Source organism: Pinus tabuliformis, chromosome 9 (assembly GCF_031772625.1).
Source record: "Pinus tabuliformis cultivar Carrire ecotype Pingquan chromosome 9, CPIR1, whole genome shotgun sequence".
NCBI lineage: Eukaryota > Viridiplantae > Streptophyta > Pinopsida > Pinales > Pinaceae > Pinus > Pinus tabuliformis.
In genome coordinates this window covers 1280630294-1280658160 of record NC_142307.1, presented here as the reverse complement: position 1 = coordinate 1280658160, position 27867 = coordinate 1280630294, and the positions used below count along the sequence as shown (strand labels likewise).

Below are 27867 nucleotides of genomic sequence, written 5' to 3'. Positions count from 1 at the left end.
AAGAAACATAAACAACAATTGGAGGAGTTGTTACAGGCATACAAGGATGTGTTCCGAGAGCCTATAAGGTTACCACCTAAGAGAGAAGTGGGGTATGAGATCCAACTATTACGAGAGTCCCCATTGCCAAATAATGGGTTGTACATACAGTCTGTTATAGAAGCAAGTGAGGTGAAGAAACAGTTGCAGCAGCTGTTAGAACAAGGTGTCATTCGACCGAGTACATCACCATGTGGGTCATCCATCATCATTGTGCCAAAGAAGGATAGGACTTGGCAGATGTGTATAGATTACAAGAAATTGAATAAAATCACACTCAAGAACAAATACCCCTCGCCAAGGATATACAATCTTCTAGATTAGTTGCAATAAGAAAAGTATTTCACTAAGTTGGACTTGAAGTCTGGATATCACTAGGTTCGAGTAAAAGAAGAAGATACATGGAAGGCCACCTTCAAAACCAGGCAAGGTTTGTATGAGTGGTTAGTTATGCTATTTGACCTATCTAATGCACCAACCACATTTATGAGATTAATGAAATATGTACTGCGCCCTTTTATAGATTCATTTGTTATTTTCTATTTGGATGATATACTGGTATATAGTGCTAACATGGGAGGAGCATATTTCACATTTGACGCAGGTGATGGAGACATTGAAGAAGCACCAGCTGTTAGAAAATATCAAGAAGTGTGAGTTTGCACAACGGTCCTTGGTGTATTTGGGGTATGTGATTGGTGGAGGAGAGCTGAAGATAGATCCTTCCAAGATGGAGGCCATCATGAAATGGTCGGTGCCTATTAATGTTTTTGAGGTCAGGAGTTTCATTGGGGCAATATAGTACTTGAGGAAATTCATAGCCTCGTTTTCAGTGGTAGCAACACCACTCCATGCCATAATAGCAAGTGGCAAGAGTTTCCAGTGGGGAAAAGGTCAGCAAAGGGATTTCGAGGAGTTAAAGAAGAAGATCAGTCAAGCACCAGTTCTGGCATTACTAAACTTGCATCGACCTTTCGAAGTGGATACATATGCGAGTGGATATGCTATGGAAGCTGTCTTGATGCAGGGAGCAAGGCTTGTATGTTACCATTCTGAAGTTTTTCATGGGGTAGTTCTTAACTACCCTACCTATGATAAGGAGCTCTATGCCATGGTGCAAGCTGTGAAGAAGTGGAAGCACTATCTGATAGGAAAGGAGACAGTAATCACAAAAATCACTAGCCATTGTAGTACTTGCAGGCCCAAAGTAAGCTACAACAGACCATGCATTACAAATGGCTGGGGATTTTACAACAATTTCATTTGGTGATCAAGTATAAGAAGGGAAACACAAGCAAGTTTTTTGATAGGCTTCCAAGGCCACCCAAATCAAAGATTACAACTTCAGGTACTCTTGTGCACATGGAGCCATTCACCCATGATACATACAAAGAGGAATATTCAAAATATGAGGACTTCAAGGAGGTGTATTAGCAGTTGCAAAGTTAGAGTCGTGTGAACGATGGTGACAACACTGTTGACTACCATCTCCAAGATGGGTTAATCTACATGTTGGATAAGCTAAGTGTTCCTAAAGTTGAGCGTTTACAACTGATTAGAGAGGCTCATACCTCCAAGGCTGCAGGGCACTTTAGTGTAAGGAAGACTGTGGCTAACTTACAAAGGTATGTGTATTGGCCCAATATGCAAGAGCAGGTAGCTAGGTTCATAAGAGGATGCATTCTTTGTTGTACCAACAAGCCTAGCAACAGGAAATAGGGTCTGTATCATCCCTTACCTGTACTTACTCATCCTTTGGAAATTATTTCCATGGACTTTGTGGGAGGTTTACCAACAACCAGGAAGGGACATGACTACCTGTTTGTGGTGGTTGACAGGTTCAACAAGATGTGTGTTCTGATGCCCTGTAAAAAGACAATCAATGGACAAGAAGCAACAAACTTGTTCTTTGGATAGGTCTGGGTGCACTTTTGGATACCAAGGAACATCATTTGAGTTTCTCAATGCATTCTGGACTACATTGTGGGAGAATACAGACACAAATTTAAAGAGATCTACAACATTCCATCCACAAACAGATGGGCAGACAGAAGTAGTCAACAAGACTTTGGTGCAGCTTCTGAGGGAATATAACCAAAATCATATGAAGACTTGGGATGAAAATCTGGTATATATACAACATTCTTATAATAGAGCAATCCACACCTCTACAAGAAATTCCCCATTTGAGACTTGTTTTGGATATTTTCCACCTTCACCTTTGGATATTGCATATGGGCAACAAGGAGTGAGGGAAGATATCACAAGAGATGCTTTATAGGTTGAAAAATTTATAAAGAAGATCACGCAGATCCATCTATAGGTACAAGAAACACTGCAGAAGTCGTAGGAGAAATATAAGGCCAGGCATGATCAACACAAAACAAAGAAATCATTCAAGATGGGAGACAAAGTATGGCTACAGTTGAACAAGGAGAGGCTGAAGGGGCCTGGTAATAAAATCAAGGCTTCGAGGTATAGTCCCTTTGAGATACTGGAAAAGGTGGGTGGTAATGTTGACAAACTCAGTTTACCACCATATATGCGCATTTACTTAGTTGTGAATGTAGAGAATTTGAAACTCTATGAGCCTTCCATGCTAGATCAGGAAGAGGAACATGTCCTACCTTCTGTGGAGGATTTGGCACTAGACGCTCAGGCAAAGTTGACAGAAGATATAGTTTTGCAGAAGAGGTCCAAAACTACAAGACATATGCAACATGACCTTTGGCAGATTGGGTTGAAGGGACAACTTCCAGGCAAAGCTAAATGGTACACCAGAGAGAAGGTGGAGGAGAAATTTCCTCACCTCATTTAATAAAAGCTTTTGGGGACTAAAAACCTCCCAAAATGGGGAGGTGTGATCTGAATTGGATCATTATATTGTTTTTCATCCATCTCGATGCATTTGGGGTGGAAAGAGTGGAGGAATTAGCTCACAGGACCGTTTTTACCGGTGGGACCCAGTTTGGTGAAACAAGGTCTGAAACCTTCTGAGAGTGTTTTGAGGCATCAAATGACGGTTTTTGGGGGTAAAACCTGGCCACTCTTGAACACACCTTTTTATGTTATTCTACACATAGAGACCTTTCCAACGACACAAGAAGCGTGCCAATCAGAGTCCGTATGCAAAAGTTATGCCACTCAAAAGTTGACCTTCCTGTTTTCACACCTATAGTTCAGGAGGACGCCATGCCAGCCCCCATTATCCATGGAAAAGGGGCTAGCCACGTGTTTGTGATGTAAAAGACTCTAGAAGAGTCTATATTGTAACTCTAGTTAAGAGTTGATGTAGTCAAAATTAACCACTAGTAGGCTATTGGGTTGTGTTATAACTAGGCCACTACGAGGAAGAGGCATTCCATTCTTTCAAGAGCATTTTGTTCCATAGTTGAGCAAAGATAGCCAGGAGAGGTAGGAGGTAAATCACATAAAGAGTATCTATGCACTATAGCAGCCCACGAGCCAAAGGCATTTCTTCTTTTTACCTGTAGCCATATTTCCAGATAGAGAAAGAGAGTGAAGCGACCTCACCTTCCAGCGGGGTTTTCTCCCGAAAGGGTTTCCTAAAGAGCATATCTTCTGTTTTATGTGCGTGTGAGCTTATTTTATCATTCTCTTATTTTATGTATAATTTCCATTCACATGCATGCACTAATTACAATAAAATCTATAGATCTAGAAATTAAATAAAATTGTAATAATGTAAAATTTGAAAATATTATTATAAGATCTGTTGTGACAAACTGTCCAGTGGAATATCCACGATAGCTTATAGATCACTCCTCGATAGCCTAAATTAAGGAGTTTAGGGTAGAATCCTAACAATGCTTATCTCAACTAATAGAATTATTCGCATAAGATATATTGATCCCCTAGACACCAAGCATATAATTCATAGCCTCAACCATTAATTGAGTGTAATCTAGCTTTCTTATTATTACACCTATTTATAGCTTGAGGTTGCTGGACAAGGTCAACTTTGATTAATTTCCCTTTATGTCAGCTTGTTTTTATAAAGTCAAAGTTAATTATATAACATATCAAATTATGCCCAATACACATGGACATTAATATGAAACGAAGGTATATCCACACCCAACAGGTCCCTAAGGTAATGCAATCCTTAAGTAGGCTATCCAAGCCTTGTTTCTTTCTAATTCTCCACTAATCCATTTGGCATAGAGAACTTGAGCTTTTGTACTGGTGGCCAAAATTTGTATTCCTCCTTTCTAGTTGGGATGCAATAAAAGCTTCTTCAACTCTATAAAAACTCTATTCTACATTAGAGCTAACACATTAAAAAAAAATCTTCTAATTTTGAATAGTTTTTAGCAAAAGGCACCTAACATGATAAGTAGTACACATGAATAATAACCCACACCTTCTTACAAATTTGAAATTTTTCTATGAGAGATAAATTTATACAACTAATTCCAAGTAAAGGGGAGGCTTTGAAGGTAAAGGGAATTCTAAGTAATTTATACAACTAGTCTAGTTATAACCATGCCTAGTGTTGAACTAGCTATCAAATGACATTCTTTAGACTGTGAAAATAACATTGAGTTTTTTCCATTTAAAATTTTAACTTGGAGGCTTCATAGAAATTTGTAGGTATTTCATAATATTGTCTTGAGTTTTCTTCTCTTCAATGATGACTAGAAAAGAGTCATCCACAAAGTGTTCATTTACTAGCAAATTTCCATTCGAATTTGGGAGAGGAATACCTTTGATAAGGTTTGTACTATTTTATTATGTATGAAATAGAAAAAGGCTCAATGATATTTACATATAGTGTTGGGGAGAGCCTAACAACCTTTTTGGGTGGACTAGAAGAGGCCTATCTCATAAATTTATGCTTTTGAACAATCTTTTGCATAGATTGCATTTTTTTGAGGTGGTGAGACTGCAACTACCAAAACCATAAACCTGTGAAAAAATCATCGAAAAAGGGCGCATTGTAAATAATTTTTTGCCCACTCTAAAATTTTGTGTCTCACATCAAATCAACACTTAATTCATATAAGATGTAAACTGAATAGATAAAGTATCATAGTCCACTTAAACCGGCTTGGTATGTAAAACATGCTTAAGCTTGTTTCTTTGGTGAAGATAAATTAACATTAAAGAAGGAAAACACCTTCCCTCTCTCACACATACAAGGGCTCTACAAATATTCTATGTCCAAAATTGAACCATACATTAATATTATCATATTATCATACATTCCTCCTGAAGGATATATAGCAATCAATTTTCCTTTAACTTAGCATTATTTTGTGCCTTTACCAAATATTTTGCACAAAGCTCCAAATTTTTACATGAGTAAATTATTATTTTTTTCTTATCATTTTCAAATTTATTTATTTGTTTTATAATAGGTTGGTTAATTTGGTTTTTTTTGGAGTTACTTTTCCATTCATCTAAACAAAATCTACTTGAAAATCCCATAGTTTTGTGTTGGTTTGTTGTTAGGGAAATGGGATCAAACACATAATTGCAGTTTCCAAAAAAAAAATGAAGAGATTGTACCAAAATAAAAGAAAGACAAATATCGAGATTGGGCCACTTGGGCCATTCTTCATCATTAAACTAGAAAAATTAAGACTAGGAAAGATAAAAAATAGTTTACCAAGAGTTTATTTAAGATTTGTCAGAAGTGGAGGCTTCAACCAGATAGGGTCCTTGATGTCATCTAGTGAGCAGCCTGGTGCAAGAAATAGTCCTAGTTGATCCTTGATATTACCGAGTCTGTAGTATTTAAAGCACGAGAGCACCCAAAGTTCATCCAACTAGAGGAGGATCTCTTCCCGAGTCTCATTCCAGCCTATCAACACACTACCTAACAATGCTTTTAGATGCCAATATAGGTCAACAATGTGCATGCAGTAATTGAAGTAGCCTCGTGAGTGACTTGTATTAGGAACCCAATCCGCTGTATCCTTTAGCAATTCATCAGGTAATGGCGTTCATCAACAATTCTTGCTATGCATTAGCAATCATTTCTTGGATCTGAGGAGAAATATGGGCACAAAAGCATGGGGTGGAGCTTTATGCCCTTTGCTAAGCCCGAAAACAACCCATTTCTGGGTAATAGGTAGCACCCTGCTTGACACAACTACATTGTTGTGGATTGTAAATCAAAGCTAAAGAGGGGAGGCAAGTTGAGGGGAGGGGTAGAGGATAGCATGTTGGGTGGTGAGGAAGCCAAGGATGACGGTGGGATGACAATGATGAGGGAGGATGACGAGGAGGGGCAGCTTAAGGATATGACACAAATGGAGTTAAAGGAGGCGAGAGAGAAGTCAACTTTGAAATGTGACTTGGGGGAAAGGCTAGGAAGGCCTGAAGCCATAGAGGAGGGCTAGCCTAACAGGAATGAGAGAACCAACAACGACAATAGGAAACAACTTTAGAATCCTAGAGAGACTTCCAGATAAGAAAGAAAGGTGAGCAACTAGAATAAGAAATAACAAGTGGTCGAAGCTTGAAACAAATAATACCTAAAGCTTGAGCTGCCAAATGAAGCCCAATGTTGTTGTTATTACCCAAATCCATCAGACTGAGCTCACAAAACAATAAGGATTATTGTAATTCGTTCGTCTGGAGGTGGCTTTGTTTATTTCTATAATGCTCTGCCTTTGTGAAATACCAATATGCATCATAAGCTTCGCCTAACATGTGACCGATGATTGGCAAGGACCAGAGAAGTTAAACACCCTTGATCCTGAGTGCTGAGAATTCAAGCATTAAATGATTTCTCGTGTGCAATCTCGACAAAATGAGCATGGGTTAAAGGAGCATATTTTTCAAGGTTGACGTGATGTGCTATTGAGTGATCAAGGGGGGAGGTGTTGCCACATCCACCCATTGTATCAACAGATGGGACAACGACAATACCTCCTCCCATGTGTCTCGCACATGTCGCCCCATATGAGGAGGTTAATTTGGGATGGGACAACGACAATGCCTCCTCCCATGTGTCCCACACATGTCACCCCATCCGAGGAGGTTAATTCAGGATCTTATTGTGGCAATGCTTTTTCATATTTTTTTTGTGTTTTTTCCTATTTCCAACTCATCAATTGCGGTTTCGCTTTACAATAAGATTTAAATTCTCTCCACCAATAAATAATAAAGAATCAAACTTTAATATTTTTTTCTCCATGTGGAAAACACTCTTTATATTCAATATGTGGAATATACATGTTTTGATCCATTACATCATAGGCTCAAAACTGTTAACATCAAAACTCATCATGTCACTTGTGAGAATTGAACATTAATGGCGAGAGTCCCAATCATTCCTCCCAACCAAACAAGATAATTTAATATAAATTTTTAATTTTTAATTAATTACATATTTTTGTATATTATATATATAGAAAAATCCCAATAATTTCTTCCAACCAAACAAAATAATTTAATATAACTTTTACAAAATTATATATATATTTATTTTTAAATTTTAGCCACTTTCTATTTCAGTGTCAGCTACCATCATCGAAAGAATAAACTACCACACAGCCCCTGGACTCAATTAGAGATTTCCATCGAACCAGTTAGGAAAACCATGACCATCACTCGTGACTCGCTATAGTCAAGGAGTGGTGAGAATGAAAACCCTGTATTTATTGTATTCTATGATTTTAAAAATATTTTTTAGGAAAAGGTCCAACTAATCATAGGCGACCCGACTTTCGATGTCAATACGCTGCGGCACGGATAAGCACAAAGGCTACACTCCTGACAACGACAAAGCATCCATGGCCCTCTAAATTTTTATGTCCATAAAGCCAAAAGTTGTAGCAGTAAAGCATTACCTAGGGATCACATCGTTCCCATTGAAGATTATACTGGAATAAGTACACGGATCCAATTAGATACTTCAGAAAGTGGATCTGGAAAGGCTGTACATGATCCCCATCTAAATCAGATAAAATCAAATTTAAACACGCCACTTCAACATGTGACAATCCACTCACGCAACACTATAATTGACATCCTATTAGAAAATGTATCAGAGTATCCTTGGACAACACAACTGAAACAGGTAACAACCACATCCATCGTATTCGAGATTGGGGGCACCTGCATTAAACCGATCAAACATTATTCTTCCCAAATCCCGAGAGGATAACGTCATAGAGCGGACAAAGCTGACTCTAAATTAATCAAAGGCCCCGCAGGGAAGCGAATTGCTCGGGCATAATTCATCTTCTTCCTGCAATCTGTAAACGGAGATGGTCTAAACATCCTGTTTGTGTTTCTGCTGAAGCGACGAAGCCTGGTTATCGTCACCAGTAATTGGAAAACTACCAATCTTATCGACAGACTGCACAAATTTGATAGATTTTGAGAACCCAAAGGTTGTTGCCCATAATGATGCTTCAGAAGGCTCTTCGAGTATTGAGTAGCAGGGGGAGGCCTAATGGGCAGGGAATCGGCCTAATGTCCCGCAGTCTCAGCGGAAATGCAGTCTCTTCTCAAGAGCTGATCGAGTATGAATCTGAGTACAGTGCCCACAAGTAAGCCTACTACTTTCCTCCATCAGACTATATCGTTGATTTTTATCATTTTGAATGCCCGCTTACTTAAAATGTCTCTATCCTGGGCTGCTTATTTCATCTAGTTTTACCCGTAATACCCAACTCAGTATTGGAAATAATTACTGGTTTATCAACATAGAGGGGGTTCAGATTATAACCGTGATTTTTTGTATTTGGAATTTGTTTGTTCGTAATGTATGCACAAGACACACCTTCACCTCTGTTTCAGATTTTTTTTCCCGGTCGTTTGTGGCATTTGATAAAAAAATTGCATGCTCTAAAATGCATTTTCAGAAGCTCCAGAGATCACACTTCAGGAGTGATTAAACTGCAATAGTATATAGAGGCAGTACAATGGGTTAGCTCAATCGGTTCGAATGGACTGTTTCAAACCGAAATTCGCTGAAAGGTTTCTGGTTCCGGTTGAGTTTTGAGCTCAGCCAAATCCTGCTTTTTTATCAGCTGCTATTACCCGTCTAACCAGGCATAGGGAAAATCTCGAATGCACTTGGAGGTTTTTTAACAATCGCTTCATATGTATATTAGGGCTATAACAACTCGCCTATAAACCTAAACTAACGGGAACAAAAATAATCAAGGGAGAGGTAAATTTTATGGTCTGTGATTGCATTTATGGCTTCAACAGGGCCTGAAGATGGGTTTCTTGATCTGAGTTCAGCTATGGAAGTGGGGAGCATAATGGTTCTACCAAAGGAACCCTGGAAGTTTGTAGCAAAGGCCTACCCCGAGTTAATGATTGCTGTCTTAAGGATACCCCCAACGAAATCTTTGTTTTTGAATAGGATGATATATGTGCATCGTATAAGAAGCACACACTACTGAGGTATTTTGTTGGCTGCATACCCTCAGGGGTTGTGATTAAAGCATGGATGGAGGTACGAGAGCCACGTTGATAGCACCACCATAGCATCTTCAGCCTAACCAAGTGATTTTTCCTTTGATCTTTCTTAGATGTAAATCATTGTACTGCCATCATTGCTTGTGTGCCATGGGTTTGTGTATGAATGTAGTTTATAATATGAATTATAAGTTATAACTAAAACTTTGATATGAATATAGCACTGTTATGAGCCGACCCAGAGTTCTGCTATTATAACTGATCTCTGACATTTGGAAGTAGATTTGAAAATTTGAAAGCTAAAGGAATCCAAAATCTGAAAGTAATAAGTCAATAACTGAAGCAAAATTTTCAATAGTTTTAAGAGTACTAACAACAAAGAGATGAACAATGGTTACAACAGCGAAATACTAGAGATTTCAGCCAGAACTGAACACAGACTTCGAGGAACAGAGGTAAACCTTAGCAGGAAATGGTTTGTAGCTGGAACACCATATAACCCAGAAAACAGGAACTCCCTTGAGAAGCTATGGACGATAAATGAACCCAAATCCTGGTCTGAATAGTGAAAGAATGACGAGAGACTCCTCACTTTTTCTCTTTTATAAACTTGTGACCACTTTTGCCGCCATTTTACCCTTTCAACTTTTGTAAAGTCACTTTATAATCTTTTCACTTTATAAAGTTAAAGTAACTTTTCACTTGCCTAAAAAATGTCCCCCTTTCACCCCTTAGACTTTTATAATGTTTCCTTGGGCGAATTAAGTTCCCATATTAAATATTTCCCCACTATTAGCCTTTGAGAACCATGTTAGGCTAGCGGACTCAGTCATGTGCTTCCTAAGTGGTCGAGGACATTACATAGGTAGAGTTACAAGGATCTCATTAGGGAGGGGTGAATAATATAAGCATGCATAACAACAACCATTAATGCGAGTATGCATAACGATAGTCAATGATGTGAGCATGCATTAGTAAATCTTTATGCTAAGAAAAGACAAAGAAAAGATGTTTCCATGCGATTCTTGTCATTAACAAAGTGGGTTATTTCTAATTATTGTATCTGTCCACCCCCTCCTTGAATTAATTTTCCACAAAACAATTTTAGTGTTGGATGTTGCAATATTGTAGGGCCTTCTCGAGGTATCCTCCAATGACAACAACTTCCATTGAACGAGCTAATGCAATGATACCTTAGTCAACTTCTCTGGAGTTGCCAAAATGTGCTTTGGAATGAGAAATCATGTTCCTCATATAGGGGAGGTAAGACATTTGAAATTTTAACGTTCTCCACTACTACTTTCTTCGAGCATTAGATATGTAAGGCCCATAGTATCCAGGTCCAAGTTTCTCCACCCTTTTACCTTTGAGAGACTTCTACTTATATAAGGTTGTAGTCTCAAGAATACTCAACCACTTCAAGGTCACTCACTCAGGTGTTGGTCTTGTTGCGATTTCATCCTATTTATTGCTAATTTGAGGTTCCCCTTTAGCTGTTTCATGTTTGCTGGCTTTCCTCCTTCTATATATGTTCGTTTTTCTCCAAGAAATCTCTAACACTCTGCACTTGAATTTCATCAATGGTCAAATCAATTACTGAAGGAAGGTTATAACTATAAAGGGCCTTAATGTATGGTATGTTGACATTCCAATTAATGTATGGTATGTTGCATTATACCAATTCTCTATATTTTGGCTAAGAAGCTTATTGTCTTGCAAGATAGTTTCTCAAGTATCCTTCTAAAAATTTATTTATGATCCTTGTTTGTCCTTTTATCCGAGGATGATAACTAGTATTTGGTGTTAAGGTGGTACCAATAAAAGTAAACAAATTTCATGAAATTGCAAATTCATAAATTTCACCTCTTTCCTAGGGGTTTTCTGGATGTAGTCATTGTGAATTAACAAGCTTAGGGTTGATTTGAAATATAATTTACATCAGCAAACAATGGACAATATTTCACTTCTTTTCGACCCCAATCAACAAGGCAGTCTAAGAGAAAAGTTAAGTAATGTCCCTTTTGCCGGACAATGGGAAAGGAGAGTATTTCATTAGCCTGGGTTACAAATTAAAATTAATTATGAGCTATGAGAGAATTAATTAATTAAAAGTGACTAAAGAAAAATAAATATTATAAGTGACTTTAATAAAAAAAAAGAAAAATACCCATGGTATTCCGATAGTTTATGATTAGTAAAGGAGATGAGAGCTCACTCCTTGGGCATGCATTGGGATTATTATTGTTGTTGTTGAGGTGAGCTCTTGGAGCTTGTTTGGGTGAGAGCCCACATTATGTGGAGGGTTAGTTTCGGTCGTTAGTGGCCCACCCTAGTTGATCTAGTGAGAAGGGGTTTCAGTATTGAGGGATATACCCTAGCCACTCAAAGAGGAGGGATCAAATCAGATTCGCTCATTAGCCCTTGTTACCCACCAAAAGTGGGCAACCCCATATGAATTTTTTTCTTCTAATATCACCTCTTCCAGTCGGCCAGCTAACAGCTCCTGCAACCACCACTAGCTGAAGACGATATGCCATACATATCTCTGCCACCTGCATCAGGCATATGTCTTCTCACCCATCTCGCAGGAGCACATGAACGAAGGTGGGCTTCTGATCAAAAGGTACTTTATTCATTTTGCAATTGGGTGCTTATGTTGTTTGTATTTGGGATTTTGGCATGGATTATAGGTTGACCTGTGTTGAGAAATCTAGGGCAGCATGATTTGGTCTTCTCTTAACTTAAATTCTCTTTGAAAAATGCTTGTGATGTTATATTACTTCTCTTTTGTTATTATTATGTTCCTTTATCATCAAGATAAATTCCAAACAAATGAAGTTCACAAACGTAAGAAAAGAACACAAGATGTAAGCACTCAGCCAGGGCAAAACCCCTATGAAGGGGAAACCCAATCAAACTCTTCCACTAGTAGATTCAAATCAACCAAGACTCTTTTGACCAGACAAGAGACCTTCCTCACTCCAAACCATCAAGTCAGTCCTTCTCCTTCTCTTTTGTAGTCCTTGGTCTAAGTATTCCATCTTGCACCTTCGCTATAATAACTTCTTTATTGTGGTGATGAAAGACTTCGGTTAGACATCTTCTCTCTACCTTTTCTTCATGCTAATTGCAGATCACTTTCTTGCTCTCTCAATAGGTCGAGTTGTTCTTGTATATATATATATTCTTCTTGAGTGAGGACGTGACCTTTCAAAGAGGCCGATTTGACAGCTGCTAGAGGCTGACTTTAAATGCTTGAGGCCGACTTGATGGTGGAGGAGTTTTACATAACTATAATACATGAGATAATTTTCTTGGTGGAGGAGTTTTACATAACTATAATACATGAGATAATTTTCTTTCTTTGATATAATGAGCCCAAGAAGGGTCTAGAATATAATGATAATGACAATGACTCAAGACATAGACAGATAAGCCTACAATGGAGGCTTTGACCTATTGACCAATAACCCAAGCATGAAACCCATGCTTTAATAAGTCAATAATTTCTTTTTCTCTCTCTTTTGACAAATACAATTATGAAGACCGACACTAGTTACATTCTTCAACACTCCCTCTTAAGTTTTAACTAGGAAGGTATTCATAATTACGTATTTACATAGGTACAAGGATGATCTCAAAATGATATGTTCTATGAAGAGTCACAACCCACATCGTGATATAGATTAGATACTTGACCAAGGTATCTAATTGTGTGGGAGTAAGGTGTGTTCTGAGCTTTAGCCACTATAGGTACCATCAGCCTTCAGCTCTAACACCAACCCAAGGATCTAGGTGTGTGCCCAAGGTTGGAGCTCCAAGACCAATGCAACCTTCCCTACTTCGGGATCTAGACATCATCATAGGCCGACCATATGTCCTCCCAAGCATCTTGTCTCCCCAAGATGCTTCATCTCTCCTTATCAACTAAACCAGATATATCCATCAATCCAAGAATGCTTCAAACGTTCAACCTTCTTATGGAGAGATCTACACAAATACAACCCCAATTAGTAATAAACTTTCACTATATATACATGTTTTAGTACAAACCTCTGGGGTCCTCAATCATTTTGATGCTGCTTAGGTCATCATCATATTATCCAAATGCATCGTCGTCGGAAGCTTTCTTCTTTAACTTCCAAAGCAACCCCAAACTTAGCCTTAACACTTCTTCTGGAACATCTAAGTGTTGTTTACAACTTTGCCACTCACACATATATATTTCTAATGCTTCAACCATGATCTTTATTATTTCTTCAAGGTCTTAGTTGTCACATTATGCCCTCCCTCTCACTTAGAGAGATATACACTTTCTTTCATCCAAGCTTCCTCTCAACTTGGGGAGACCAACAACTTCATATCATCGAAGAAACTTCAAAACTTCAAGAACATCATTCTATTCATTTTTGTGTCATCATCAATGCCAAACAAATGAAGATCACAAACACAAGAAAAGAACACAAGATGTAGGCACTCAGCCAGGGCAAAACCCCTGTGAAGGGGAAAACCCAATCAAACTCTTCCACTAGTAGATTCAAATCAGATTGAGACAACCAAGACTCTTTCGACCATACAAGAGACCTTCCTCACTCCAAACCATCAAGTCAACCCTTCTCCTTCTTCTATAGTTCTTGGTCTTAGTATTCCATCCTGCACCTTTGCTATCCCATCCTGCACCTTCGTTATCCCATCCTGCACCTTCACTATAATAACTTCTTTATTGTGATGATGAAAGACTTCGGTTAGATATTTTCTCTCTACCTTTCCTTCATGTGAATTGCAGATCACTTTCTTTCTCTCTCAATAGGTTGAATTGTTCTTGTATATATATATATATTCTTCTTGAGTGAGGATGTGACCTTTTGAGGAGGCCGACTTGATAACTGCTAGAGACCGACTTAAATTGCTTGAGGCCGACTTGATGGTGGAGGAGTTTCACGTGACTAAAATACATGAAACAAATTTCTTTCTTTGATATAATGAGCCCAAGAAGGGTCTAGAATATAATGATAATGACAATGACTCAAGACATAGACCTAGAAGCCTACAATGGAGGCTTTGACCTATCGACCAATGACCCAAGAATGAAACCCATGCTTTAATAAGTTAATAAATCTTTTCTTTTTCTCTCTTTTAGTTACATTCTTCAACAACCTAGAAGGAGAAGGGGATTTGACCATGATCTTGCTCCCTCAGCTTAAATGGGGGCTTAATCTTCGATCCTAGTCCAGTGGAACCTCCCCTAATGGCCCAATGGGTATAGAAGGGGCACTACTTGGGAAGCCCTGATTGAGATAGTGTGTTCCATCTATCGCCATTCCTTACCACTTCTCATCTTACATTACAAGCCCTATATTCTACCTCCGTTCTTCGGGTTCAACTGATCATTGTTTCTTTGGGATTTGGCACCCATACATCCTCATAGTTGGGTAGGGCCCAAAACTTGGCCTTGGGAGGTTGATGTAGCTAAAAAAAGGAAAAAGCATATAATGGCCATAAGAAAAATAAAATAAAAGAGTATTAAAATGCAAAAGATCGCTGGGACATACATATTATCACGTGAACAAAAGCCTAACATGAGCTCTACCTCACCCCTTATTGCCATCACTTGGTTCCTGAGCACCATATGGCTCCTATACATCATGAAAGGAACCCTTGCATGTCACAACCTCGATGGGCAATAAACCGCCTCATCATTAAGGGGTAATACAACTGTTATACATCATACAAAGTAAGCTCTAACCCTTTGAGCTACGAGAAGTAATACAAATAAAAATCAAGGAAAAGTAAAAGACACACAAGAGGGGTGGAAAACCAAAGGCTGGGTTGGTAGCTCATGCATCCATGATTGCTCCCTTCTCACATTTTAACACTCATGATGTGGATCCCCATCATGTTGGTCCCTTTGACCATGGCACTTTTCCATGAAATATTGTCCCCCCCGTTACCATCAATATTCATTTAACACTTATTGGTTGAAGGGTGGACTGAGGAAATGTCACTTCCCCTTGGGGGCTGGAAACACCTAATAGGGTTATCCTTTAGCCACTCCTACCTAGGGAGGTAACACCATTGCGAGTTGGAAGCCCTAAAGTTGGAAATGAAGTCTTGATTGAAGTGTTAAATAGCCCATTACTTTCAATCTTGGTCCACTTAAATTAAAAAATGATTATTATACCTAATTATTTGTTGCTCGCTGAAGTTTATGATGTGATCATTAGGTGGTTCCACAACTATGACCTGAGTAACTAAACCAGGGTCTAGGTCTCCAAAAGAGCATATTGACACTCACAGGTGGAGCATTGAGAGCCTTGGGTCTTTGAGCAGTAGCAACATGACATTTGCACCCCTGGACCCCAGGAAGTTCTTCCACTTTGCACACTATTTGATGATGCTTCAGGATGTCATACACTGGACCAAACGTGCCCATGGATGGTTCTAGCACTCTACAAATATGGTAGCTGATCCAGGGCTCATATGAGGATGCTCTCACCTTCTGAGACATGGGAGGGCTTGTAACACTTGAAAATCCCTCAACATTGGAGCAAAGATGGGCATTTTGCCTTGTTTGAGACCTAATAAACCACATTCTGACCCCTAAGATGAATTTGGGGCCCACAAAGAGATTTTGACTAAAATGTGATGGCCAACCTTCACATCATGATTTTAGAGGGCTTCTACACCACTCATGGCATCTTGAGCCCTCAATGCATGCCCTAGAGAGCTTCATGCATGGATGACATCAACATTTATTTCCCTATGGCTCATACGTGTGGGCAATTTCTTATGTTTTTGTCTAAGCTAGTAGGTCGACTTGTGACCTAACTCATCATTGTGACATATTTTATTGTTTTAGGGGCTTTTAGGCTTAAAATAACATTAATACTCAGATAAAAAGAGGAGATGAATCATTTGTTTCTCATCATCACTTGCACTTGAGTATTTTGGTCTATTAGAGTATTTCGACCTTCTCTTCTTGTGGAGGATTTGGATCTATGAATGCATTTTGATATTTGGAGCTAATTTTTGTGTCTTAGGAACTATAGTCTTGGATCAATGGATGCATTTTCATGCATGTTATCTTGTAAGTGAGCATTTTATTGGATAAATATTTTATCTTTGTCTAATGTATGGAATGTTTTGAATCTAGGGTTTTTTTATTGTGCCCTAAATTATTGAAAATATATTTGATGGAATATAGATATCATTATTGCATATATTACTCATGAATGACATGTGAATGATAGTCCTAGTGGTGAACTTTGATTGGCTCTCCCATAAGACTCCTTGATTCATTGCATCATTAATTGCTAGGGTTTTTGATGCTAGGGCATCGATTATCCTTCTTCCTTAGCAACTTTTAGCTATCCAATCAACTCATAGACTCCATACTCCCAAGGAACAAGGCACTGACCTATCTTGTTGGTGATCAAATCCACTTTTCATCCATAAACTTTTTCCTTCCTTCTCTTAACCTAATTTGGCCCCTTTAAGACCAAGTTCCCAAGCTAGGGCTTGGTGCGAATTTCTATGCAAGGAGGATTTTTGGGATTGAAGAGTCTAAATTCCAAGGGTATAGTTGGTTGCCTCAAAATCAACCCTCTTGGTAGGCATTCACTTCAATTTTATCCATAAACTTTCTTTCCCTAGTTGTTTGCCCTAGGATAAACCCTAGTTTGGTGTTGCTTCAACTTAGGGGCTTATTTGAGGGTTTCATGTGCCTTTGTCTTATTGAAAATCCCTGTTGGAAATCGTTTATCCTCACCTTGATCTTAGGCCATCCCAACTCTCAACTTACTAATCAAACCTTAGGTCTTGTGCCCCTGAAATTGGCTTCTCTAAGGAAAGCGAATTGCCCTTGCTCTTTTGGAGCCTTGTACTTAAGTTGTGTCTTTTCCTTGGAAGCCCTTAGGCCAGCTCATACCTAAAACATAGAATACCTATTACGACTATACACATTTCGGGACTCCTCTCATCTGTGAAAATCCATAAAGAGCAGGGGGTTTTGGCTGTGGTGACAGTGGGCCACTACCCCATTGTTGTCGCTTGGTCTAGTAATAACCTTGTAGGGTATCCCTTTAGAAGGCCTGTTAGATTTTGTGGCAACAAGCTTAATGTGGAGATCGCGAGGAGAGGTCAATCAGATCTCTCGCAGGGGCATAACGTTGGGGGATCTATTGTTAGCCATTCAGATATTTTGCTGGTGTTTTAACAAGTTCTGATCCAAATTTGTCATGTAATATCATATTCTTGTGAATAAAATAAGGCTGATTTTTGGTAAATATTGCCTGTGTTTTTATTGCTAAGTTTTTGCAAAATTGCCATGGTGTTATTTAAATTTGTGGCAAAATTATGTGTAAATTTTTTGAAGAATTCTAAGGAGAAGATTTATTGAAAATTTTAGAAAATAATTAAAATGAATATTGCAGTGGCATCAGAACTGGTTTTCCTGCCAACTTGAGGGTTTGAAAATTAATATAATTGGAGCCAAAATTTTTGAGAGGGCCGAAAAAATAAAAAATCCTAGCCAATTGTTTTGCAGGGCGATTTGCTGTGCTGATGAGCTCACCAAATTTGCTGGCAGAATCCATTTTATTGGCAGAGGTTGAGTCTATTGCATTCACAGGGGCCAAGATTGTGGGTTTTCAATTCGTAGCTTTATTTAGGGGATGAGTTCGTGAATATCAGGCGCCGAATCTGTGTGCCGTCAATCTGCATTTGCGAGGGTTGAGCATGGATCTTTAAGGGCCAAATTCGTGTCTCTATTTGGCGGCCAAGTTTGTGTATATCAGGGGTTGACTCCATGTGCTGTCAGTTTTCATTCGTGGGGGTCGAGTGTGGATATTCAAGGGCCGAATTCGTGGCTCTATTTAGAAAGGGGGCCAAATTCGTGATGTCGAATTTCACCCATTACTGAAGACACATCCATCATTTTGTTGGGGATGAATTTGTGGTTTGTTGAGGTTGAATCGATCAACAATTGAGGGCCAAAATATTCAAGGAAAAGGGCTGAATTTGCCAGTGTGTGGATGTCAAAATTATGGCCGAATTATATTCAAGAAAAGCGGGCCAAATTTTCCAATCCGTTGAGGCTGAAATTAGGGCCGAATTATATTCAAGGAAAGAGGGCCGAATTTGCTAGTGTGTGGAGGTCAACTTCTCAGTGTTCTAGGAAGTTGAGTTATGAAGGTTGTTTTAGTAATTTACTGAAGCCCAACTACTATTCCTTTAGGGCTACATTGACAGACATAAGGGGCCGAGTTTCTCAAGCAGATTGGTGTTGAATTTTCTACAAGATACATATTAGAAACTAATCTTCTGATATGATAATTACTACCTAATAATCTTCATACAATTTATCTTATGCCTGATATAATTGAGCAATTATACACAAAATATTTCAACAGTAATGTAGTGAAAACAATATGTAATGTGCTAGGGCAATTTTGCCCTAGGTTTTCCTGTAACAGTAACCTTTTTTTTCTCCTAATATAATAGGAATAATGAATAATCTATTCTATACAACGAACAAAATATTTTTCAATAGATAAGCCCTTTTTGCCAAAACAACAATCCCATTAACTTTGATAGAATATTATATTGTTTCAATAAAATGCTAAGATCCAACAATGCACTATAAAGCTGTCCCACCATTCCATGCCATACGTAACCCTATTCAAACCATGAAGTTCATGCAATTATTCACGCGACACATAATTCTAATTCAGACTTATCAACGGTGTGGGCTATAATTCATAGTTACTGATTCTAATCAACAAACGAAGGCCCTAACTGAGTAAAATCATGCTTCAAAACCTGACAAACATATTAACTTCTGAATCTAGAGTTCGCCTCTGCAAAACGTATTTTGCCCTGCTGATTTCGTTCTGTTGTTGTCCTTGTTCACTCGACAGTGAAAGGAGTCAAGTTCAGCGTGTCTTCCCAGACCTCGGCCTGTCATGGGATTAGTCGTACCACCCTCGTCTGTTCTTCAGATACAAACATTGGAATCGGTCTTTTATTCCCGAATTGTAGCGCTAACCCAGTGAAATCTATAGACGGCTCAGACTTAGTCGTATGTTGCAGGGCCTTAGGGTTCGCCTGTCCAAATCATCAAGGCTGTGGCAAACTTCTCTTTTCCACGTCTTCCACGATTCCATCTATCTTCGGGTCTGCCTTGCTTGGAATTGTTTTTTTTTCTAGATTTCAACTCTTGTTCTAGTACAAAGAAACATAGGGAATCTTTCTATCTTGTTTGAGAGATAACCCTTGTGCCAAAACAAGAGCCAGAACAACAAGGAATTTCGCTACCCTTTCAGAAGGTGTTCCTGAGCTAGATAAGGGTCAAGAATTTTGCTGCCTTCTCAAAGATATCCTTGTGCCCGGATCATCGAATTTTTGTTCCTCCCTCACCAAATGTCTAGTGCCAAAAGCAGATTCTCACTTCCTTTCAATGGGGTTTTTCCTGTGCCAACAAACATTAACGGAGTTCGTTGCCCAAATACGAACATGATTTTATTTCCTCAAACCCTAAATAGAACAGAGATTTCTCCACAAAATTCCCTGCCTCAGATAAGATCCTTGTGCCCAAAACAGAGAATAAATGAGAGGATAATGAAAGGGATGTCAACTAGGGTGGGATCCTTCACCTTCACCATTGAAATTGACCAGAGAGAGTGGGGTCTTAAAACCCTCAGAGCCTCAGGCTCAAGAAAAACAGAGATAAATTTGATCCACAATGATGCTCCAAATGAATTCACCCTCTTCTATTTATAGATTTCTTTGAGGGGATCGTTTCCTTAATTGATTGAGTGAAGTTCACTCAAAACCCCAACTTTGGGTTTCTTTGCTCTGCTGCCCCAAACTTGCCCACATATTGGGTATTTTGGGGGTTTCCCTATTGAGGCCTATAGACTTTAGGGATCGATAGACTACTTCGTCGCTTAGGCCAATTAATCACTGGGGAACATTACACAATAAGATCATAAAGAGACAACCATGCACAATAGAGACAACAAATTTACCCTGGGAAATCCAAACTTAAGAGAAAACGCAACAAATTTTCTTCTAGGAGAAATTTTTCTTCAACAAAGTTTACAATTCCAAAGTTGTCTAGAAATCTATACCAAAATCCAAGTCCAAATACAAGTCAAACCTAGTCAAAATTCCAGCAAATCATTGTTGGTCAGACCAACCAAAAATGCAGAAGTCAACACTGGTCAATAGTAAGGATTTAGGCCCTTAGTCAAGCTTGGACATGCTGTCAAATTCCTATGGTCAACTTGGCTTGTGGTCAAAGATCATCGGTCAAATCCATACTACGGTCAACCTTAGTCAATGGTCAAACTTGAAATTGGTCAAACTGCAGATAACTTGGTCTTCTAAAGTTCACACGTGCGACTGTCTTGTAGAGATGACATGATGATCATTCGTTGGTCAAAATGAGGAGTCTCAACATGAATTTATACAAGTCCAGTGGGTGAATTTGACCAAGGGTCACACCCTTTCATGTGTTGAAGGAAATGTAACTAGGTTCGGTCTTCATATATGTAATTTTGATATTTGTAATTATTCAAGAAAAGAGAAATTATTTTGATATTATTTGTCAATGAGTTTCTTGCTCATTGAAAATAGGTCAAGCACATTTTGAAGTGCTTCTAGAGAGTCAAAGTCAAAATGTAATTATGATAAGACCCTTTGAGGGCATGCTACATCATGTATGACATCATACAAGGTCATGGGAACACCTCCAAGACAAGTCAAGTCCTCTACTAGCATTAACAAAGTCTCCAAGCAGCAAATAATGAATAAAAATGAATTAAAGGGCAATCTGTCAAGTCGGCCTAAATGACAGTCATGTCGGCTTGAATAGGAGGGACAAACCTCTATTTATAGAGGTTGTCCACTCCTCAAAAGGACAATGAATTCACTCTGAAATTTGCGAAGGAGTAAGGTAAGAAGAAGACAAGGGAAGAAGCCTCCAAATCAGTGCGAAGAAGAAGGAAGAGACACCGAAGGTTTAAGGACTATTGTAGGGCTAAAGGACAGTCACACGTGCGAAGAAGGAAAGGGTCTACCTGCTGCTGTAACAACCCTCTACCACAGATATACAAACTGCATTGTTTGGGTATAGATCATAGGCTTAAAGAACCTCCTACTCAAGCGAGAAAGAAAGGGAAGAAAGCGAAGTGAATAGGGCTAATCTGAAGCATATAACAGCCACACGTGCGAGAAAAGAAGGACAACCTGCGGTCATCACAGCAACACTGTCACAATCATATATATCTCTTTGTTGAAGGCTCAAACTAGGCCTACAAAGCCTCTCTCTCAAGAAGAAGGGAATACAAGCAAGGAAAGTCTAACATAGTTTTGGAGGAGAAAACACTCTCACGTGTGAAGGATTAGGGCTTCACTGCTGCTGCCCTAAGTCTGCAACAGTTGCTGGAAGAAGTGTTGGAGGGAAGAAGACAAAAGTGTTGCAAGAAGAATCTATCTTGAAAAGACTTGACTTGTGCTTGGAGGATCTCATTGTCAGGGGTCTAGGGTTTGGCATTGATCAATAAGAAGCTTCAATAAGAGAAGACTTACCAAGGGTTTTCCTCTCAAGAGTGGAGAGGGTTTGTCCCTGGCAGAGAGCCAAATTTTGTGTTCTTGTTATTTTGTTTTGGTAGCAGTTTGATGAAGCACACACATATGCACTAATAATAATAAGAAGAAGTATAAGCTAATAAGAAAAGTAAAAAGACTTCACAAAATGTTATCAAGTCACAGAGAATCATCACAACACTACTTTGCCCTAGATTCTCCAACATCATGGTGGGGTTGACTTGAAAATTTGGAGCCTACATGATGCCCAAAAAATAAAGTTTTATTTTAATTTCCATAATTCTTCTAGGTCGACTTAGGAGGCCTCTTGGCATGCAGGAATACCTCCCAAGGCTACAAAAAATCAATACTCCCTCTTAGCGAGGGAGGTATTCTCCTTGGCTGCAACATATTTCCCTTTAGTTGAAATTTCTCCTTCATAAGAAAAGTTAAAGAGTGTGCCATGTTAATGCATGTTTATAGATAACTGCATCCTGGACTGGGAAATGTAACTCTGCACATGCACGTTTATTGATCACTCCATCTTGGAGTAGGCAATGTGAGTATCTAGGGCCTTTTACCTTAGGCCAAAGCCTTTTATGGCTCCTTAGGTAAATGTATCAATCTCCTCTTGGTCAAAGTCCTTTATGACCCAATCAAGTCCTTCTAGCTTCTCAAGAGAGAATCTGCCCTTGGACATTCACCCTTTGCCAACTTGCCAGCCAAAGTCCTCTATAGCTTCTCAAGTGAATTACATCTATTCCCTTTAGTCGAAGTCCTTTATGACCCAACCAAGTCCTTCTGGCAGCTAAGTTCTTCTGGTTTCTCAGGAGAAGATCTGCCCAATCCTGTAATTTCCCTGGGCCATTCACCTTTGGTCAAAGTCCTTTATGACCTAGCCACTTTTGGCTTCTGAAGTGAATGTATCCATCTCTCCTGGTGAAATCCATATGATCCAACTAAAGTCCTTTATGGCTTTAGGAGATGGTTTGCCCCAATCCTGTAAAGACATCATCACTCCCTCTCAACGAGGGAAACATTCTGCATCACGCCAAGCTTGTTTTTGAAGTATACAAACTTTTCTCTAGAAGTGTTAATTTTTACACTGCTCTATGTTGTTTCAATTACTTTAGACCAGTTCAATTCTTCAATTAGAAATCTTTTAACATTAATTAATATTCCCAATCATCAATATTAATTGAAGATAGAACAAAGGAGACAATCAACATGAGATACCAGATTTGGTCAACAGCCAGGCAAAATACCCCACAACGGGGAAAACCATTTGAAATTCTTCTTCTATGAGTTTGTCATAAAATTTTTAGCAGAGAGTACAATTCAGATCTTCAATAAAAAATCTATCCAACAAAAAGAACCCAACAATGTTAAAAAATATGAGCCCAAAAACAATACTGATCAGAGGTATCTGTCCAACCTGCGGTCAATTGCAGTCAACTGTAAAAATGGAACCCTAGTTTCCAACCGCACGAAGATAGTGTATGTGCGTGCGGTTGAAATGCTCCAACAACACGGATAGTCCTGTGTGCCTACAGTTGTAACCAAAAATTCCCTGTGGCAAGCATGCGACTGCAAATCAAAACCGTAGATCACACGTGTGAGCTTTGGACCCTGCAATTTCGGACCTGTATGAACCAAACTCTTCAAACTTCAGACCTGTGCGAACCAATCCAATGAAGAGAGAGAAGAAGAAGATGCTTGATGATGATATCCAAATGAGCTTCACTTGACTTGTATTTATAGGCTTCCAAGGGTGTCCAATTTCACTTTAGGGCCGACTTGATCAAATGTGACATTGTGGGATTCACTTCAAAAATACACTTTCCCTTGTCCAAATCCAGTGCTCCAAAGGTCAACATTGGTCCTCTCGAAAAGAGGAATCTAGTCCCATGATTGGAATTTGTCACTAAGCTGCCAAAAATTAACACTTTCTCTCAGCTAGGGAGAAATTCCAATTGCATCATGTGATCATTGCAAGTATCATGTCATCATATCATGTCCCATCTTTGCTCGACTCTATCTGCTAAAACATTCTCAAATCTAAAGAAGAAGAATCATAGGGGAGCTTCATCTACCACCCTCTATCCATCGGGGAGCCAATACTACCACCTGGAATCACTGTTAGTGGGAAGCCAATGTTGTTACTTGGGAAACCTCTGCCAGTGGGGAGCCAATGTTACGACCCGGGAAACCTCTACCAGCAGGGAGCCAATGCTAGGACCCGGGAAACCTCTACTAGCAGTGAGCCAATGCTACGACCCTGGAAACCTTAGACAATAGGAGGGATACCACTTACCTTAGGAGGTAAGGATTGTACCTATCCCACTGCCCGATGATAATAGGAGGGATACCACTTACCATAAATGGTTAGGATCACGCCTGTCCTATTATCTACTGATCTTCCCAACTTGACCCTCAAAAATCAGTGGTAGAAACCTGCATCTCTAGCTTGAGTGGGATGCCAGTTACCATAAATGGTGAGGATCGCGCCTAACTCAAGCAATCAACACCCATTGGCCAGATGGGTGGGAAAGACAAATGCCAACTAGGGTATACTCTACTAGACCAAGATAAGGGAGCAACGTCTTCAACCCTATGGGTGATATATAGGGGTGATAGCCTATTGTCTAGAGATCCCTCAATCCCAGGAGCCCTCAATGCTTCGGGTAATTGTTAATTCGGGCATAGGCTCGGGGAGCTTGCTTCAAACCACATAGTGCTCTCTTCAATCTGCTAATGAGAGTCTTCCTATCATGTACATCAAACGCTTGAAGTTGCTTGACACATACTTCTTCCTTGTACTTGTTACCACTCAAACTATCAGGGATCCTAGAGGGGCACTTGCTAGGTCAAGAGCAACAATGAAGCTAAAGTCCATTGTCACCACAACTAAAGCTTCCTACTCTTTACGGGCTTTCATCGATGGGAGGAGACCCAATATATAGAGAATCACTTATGAAGGATAGATCAACTAAGATGGATGTGAAGTGACCTTGATGACCCTTTCCTAGGAGAGATTGAAGAGTGGGACTTGCTTGCTTCTTAAGCAAGGTGCAAGGTTCTCTAGGATAGGGGAATATGGATTTGAGGGGTTGGCTTAGGGAATGTGACCTGCAAAGGACCTTCATAAGCCCTAAAATCCTTGTGGAACTTGGTTTCCCAAGTGGTTTTTGAAGAGTTGACTTTGATAGTGCATGGGGACCGCATAGCACCAAGTGGATTTGAGGTTAGGTCAAGGGGATAGGATTTAGCAACAAATGATATACTTGACCTAATTAGGGAGGGGAAAGGGATCAAGGAATGATTTTTCAATGAAAGGCAATGCAAAGATCCCAGTGAGGTTTCTAGCCTGAGGGAAACTAAGGGCAAGAATTGGTTTTCGAGCTAGGGCTTGCGATATCTCAAGATCCAATTGTCAGAATCTCATGAAATTTGGAGGGCTTCTTGAGGACACACCAATGTAGTTGTGGACCAAAAATGAAGTATTTGGATAGCTAGATTGTGAGATATTTGATGCCTTATGTGACCTTTGGGGCTAGACCTAGAAAGAAGAAGAGAAGGTGAAGAAAAATAGGTTTTAGGGTGATCACCTATGGTAGACCAGTGCCTAATCCTTTGGGGAGATTGGAGTCAAGAATGATTATGAATTCAGATTGAATTTTCTTAGTCAAGGAGGCCTTAAAGGCAACTTCACTTAGCACTACGACAAAAGAGAGTAGCTTCAAAGACAATATACTTCGTTTTGCACAATATATGGCTTATCGAGATCAATTTCAACAATGAAACATCCCTAGGAACATTCACTCATCATACATGGCCCATACATGAAGCATCACTATCTAGAAACAAAATTCCCACAACTTCGCAATAATGGATGCAACAAATTAGCCCTAGTATAGTGAAATCCCAGCAACAATGTATGTGACAAAAATAGAAAAAGAATAACATTAAAATTGCACTTACATGTATTAGAGTATATCCAACCATCAAAATTTTGCCAATCAAGAAGCTCCAAGACACGAGAAAATGATCTAAACATCAAAATTCATTCCATGCTCCAAAATTTCATCCTCCAAGAAGGACAGCGAAGTTCTCGCAAGAGATACAAGTCCAACCAAGTGACGATGCTAAAATGAATTCACATCACTTCTAATTATACCCTTTTAATGAGTTCGATTTAGCTAATAAGGCCTACATTAGCCCCTACAATAAAATAATGTGCAAAATAACTAACTTCTGGTGAGAAGCCCACCAAACTAGCTCATAAACAGAAGAAGAAGCCTCTCAAGGGGTCGAATAATCAATAATGCATGTTGTTGGGCCTTGGAGGAGGCCTAATGAAGTGCATATGTGCCATAATGTGGAGTTGGACTTCTAAAAGCAGTGGACAAAGGGTTGGCCCCTTGTAATAACCCGTGTTGCTCCAAATGGTATGTGGGGGCACACAAGTGTGCTCATGGGTATCCAAACAAATCGAAGATTCCTATAGATCGCTTGCAAGGGCTAGCATGATGGTGTAGGTGATGCCACATCATCATGCAAGCTCTGGATCATCTGCCAAGTGTATGGTGCAACTATGGGGCCGACTGGGCATGATGGATCAGGTGCATCTTCCTCATCCAATAAGCGAACTACGAGCAATCTATGAATGGATGTGGGGATCCATGGAGTGCTGTCTGCTGCTTTGGAGGCCCATGGCTCTCTACACACACCCTACATGTGCCAATGTAGCCCTTTGGGGGTCAGGACCCCGTATAGGGAGACCAAACCCAAATGGAAACCATTCACAATCCTGCATAAGATCCAATTCGTCCCCGTGCCTCCAACATACCAAGTCATTAAAGAAATCAAGTAAAAGAGTTTATAAACCATGGACAACAAGTGGGCACTTCACAATGACATGCCCTTCCATAGTGGGCTTTGGTATGTGCTAATGTCTCCAAGTTCCAAATATGGTTAACCAAGCATCCTATTAGGTGGTTCTACTTATAAAGGGGGTGGTATATCCATGGTACATCCTTCAAATGGTGGTGGCATGTGGCATAATGATGGAATGGAGTAGGGAATGAAAGGGGGCAACCTGGATCACATGCCATGGTACAAGGGTAGCTAATAAAAGGGAAGACCACACTTGGATAAATAATGTGTAGGAGGGAGCAATCGTGGTGCATGAGTTACCCCGAATTTGATTTTTCCACCCTTCTTCATATGCCTTTTGCCTTTTTATGATTTTTTTTGGTTAACTGCTCAGGGCTCTATGTAATGAGAGCATGATGTGTAAAGTATAGTAGTGGATGCCCCCTTTTAAGGTGGGGTAGTTCATCGCCCATCGGGGGTTGGGACAATCATGGGTTCCTGAATGATAAAGGAGGCTCATCAAGGGCCATGTAGGAACCAACGTGATGGCCATGGAATGGGGTAGAGCCCATGTCATGACTTTTTCCCACGTGCTAAATGTTTTTCGTCCCGAGTCCCGACCATCTTTTGCATTTTGTGGTACGGTTTCTTGTTGAATGTGGCTAATTATGCTTTTTTTCTTTTTCTTTTAGCTGCATCAACCTCCGGGCATCATTCCAGGCCCAACCGAAGGTGTGGGGCAAGTGGAGGGGGTGGATGACACTATGGACCTAGTGGAGGAATGTGGACCCAAGTGGGAGGGGAGATGATTGGAGGTGTAGTGAGTGGAAGGGGAGTAATATATGCGAATCGGGGAGCGGGACCACGCAACCAAAACTGGGGTTTCCCATGTAGTACCATCCCACGAGACTAGGGTGCAAGGTTAACATCCCAAAAGAGACCTAGGGGACAAGAGTA

General features: G+C 39.6%; 1 protein-coding gene across 1 annotated transcript in view; it reads left to right on the top strand.

The window, feature by feature from the left end:
• Positions 1-7933: 7933 nt before the first annotated feature.
• The window catches only part of DELTA-OAT (ornithine-delta-aminotransferase), a 175279-nt gene continuing 155345 nt past the window's right edge, over positions 7934-27867 (top strand). Inside the window, exon 1 of the mRNA XM_089445879.1 lies at positions 7934-8567. Coding sequence (XP_089302005.1) covers positions 8422-8567 — 146 coding nt within the window. The 5' untranslated portion in view covers positions 7934-8421. The remainder of the gene's footprint in view (positions 8568-27867) is intronic.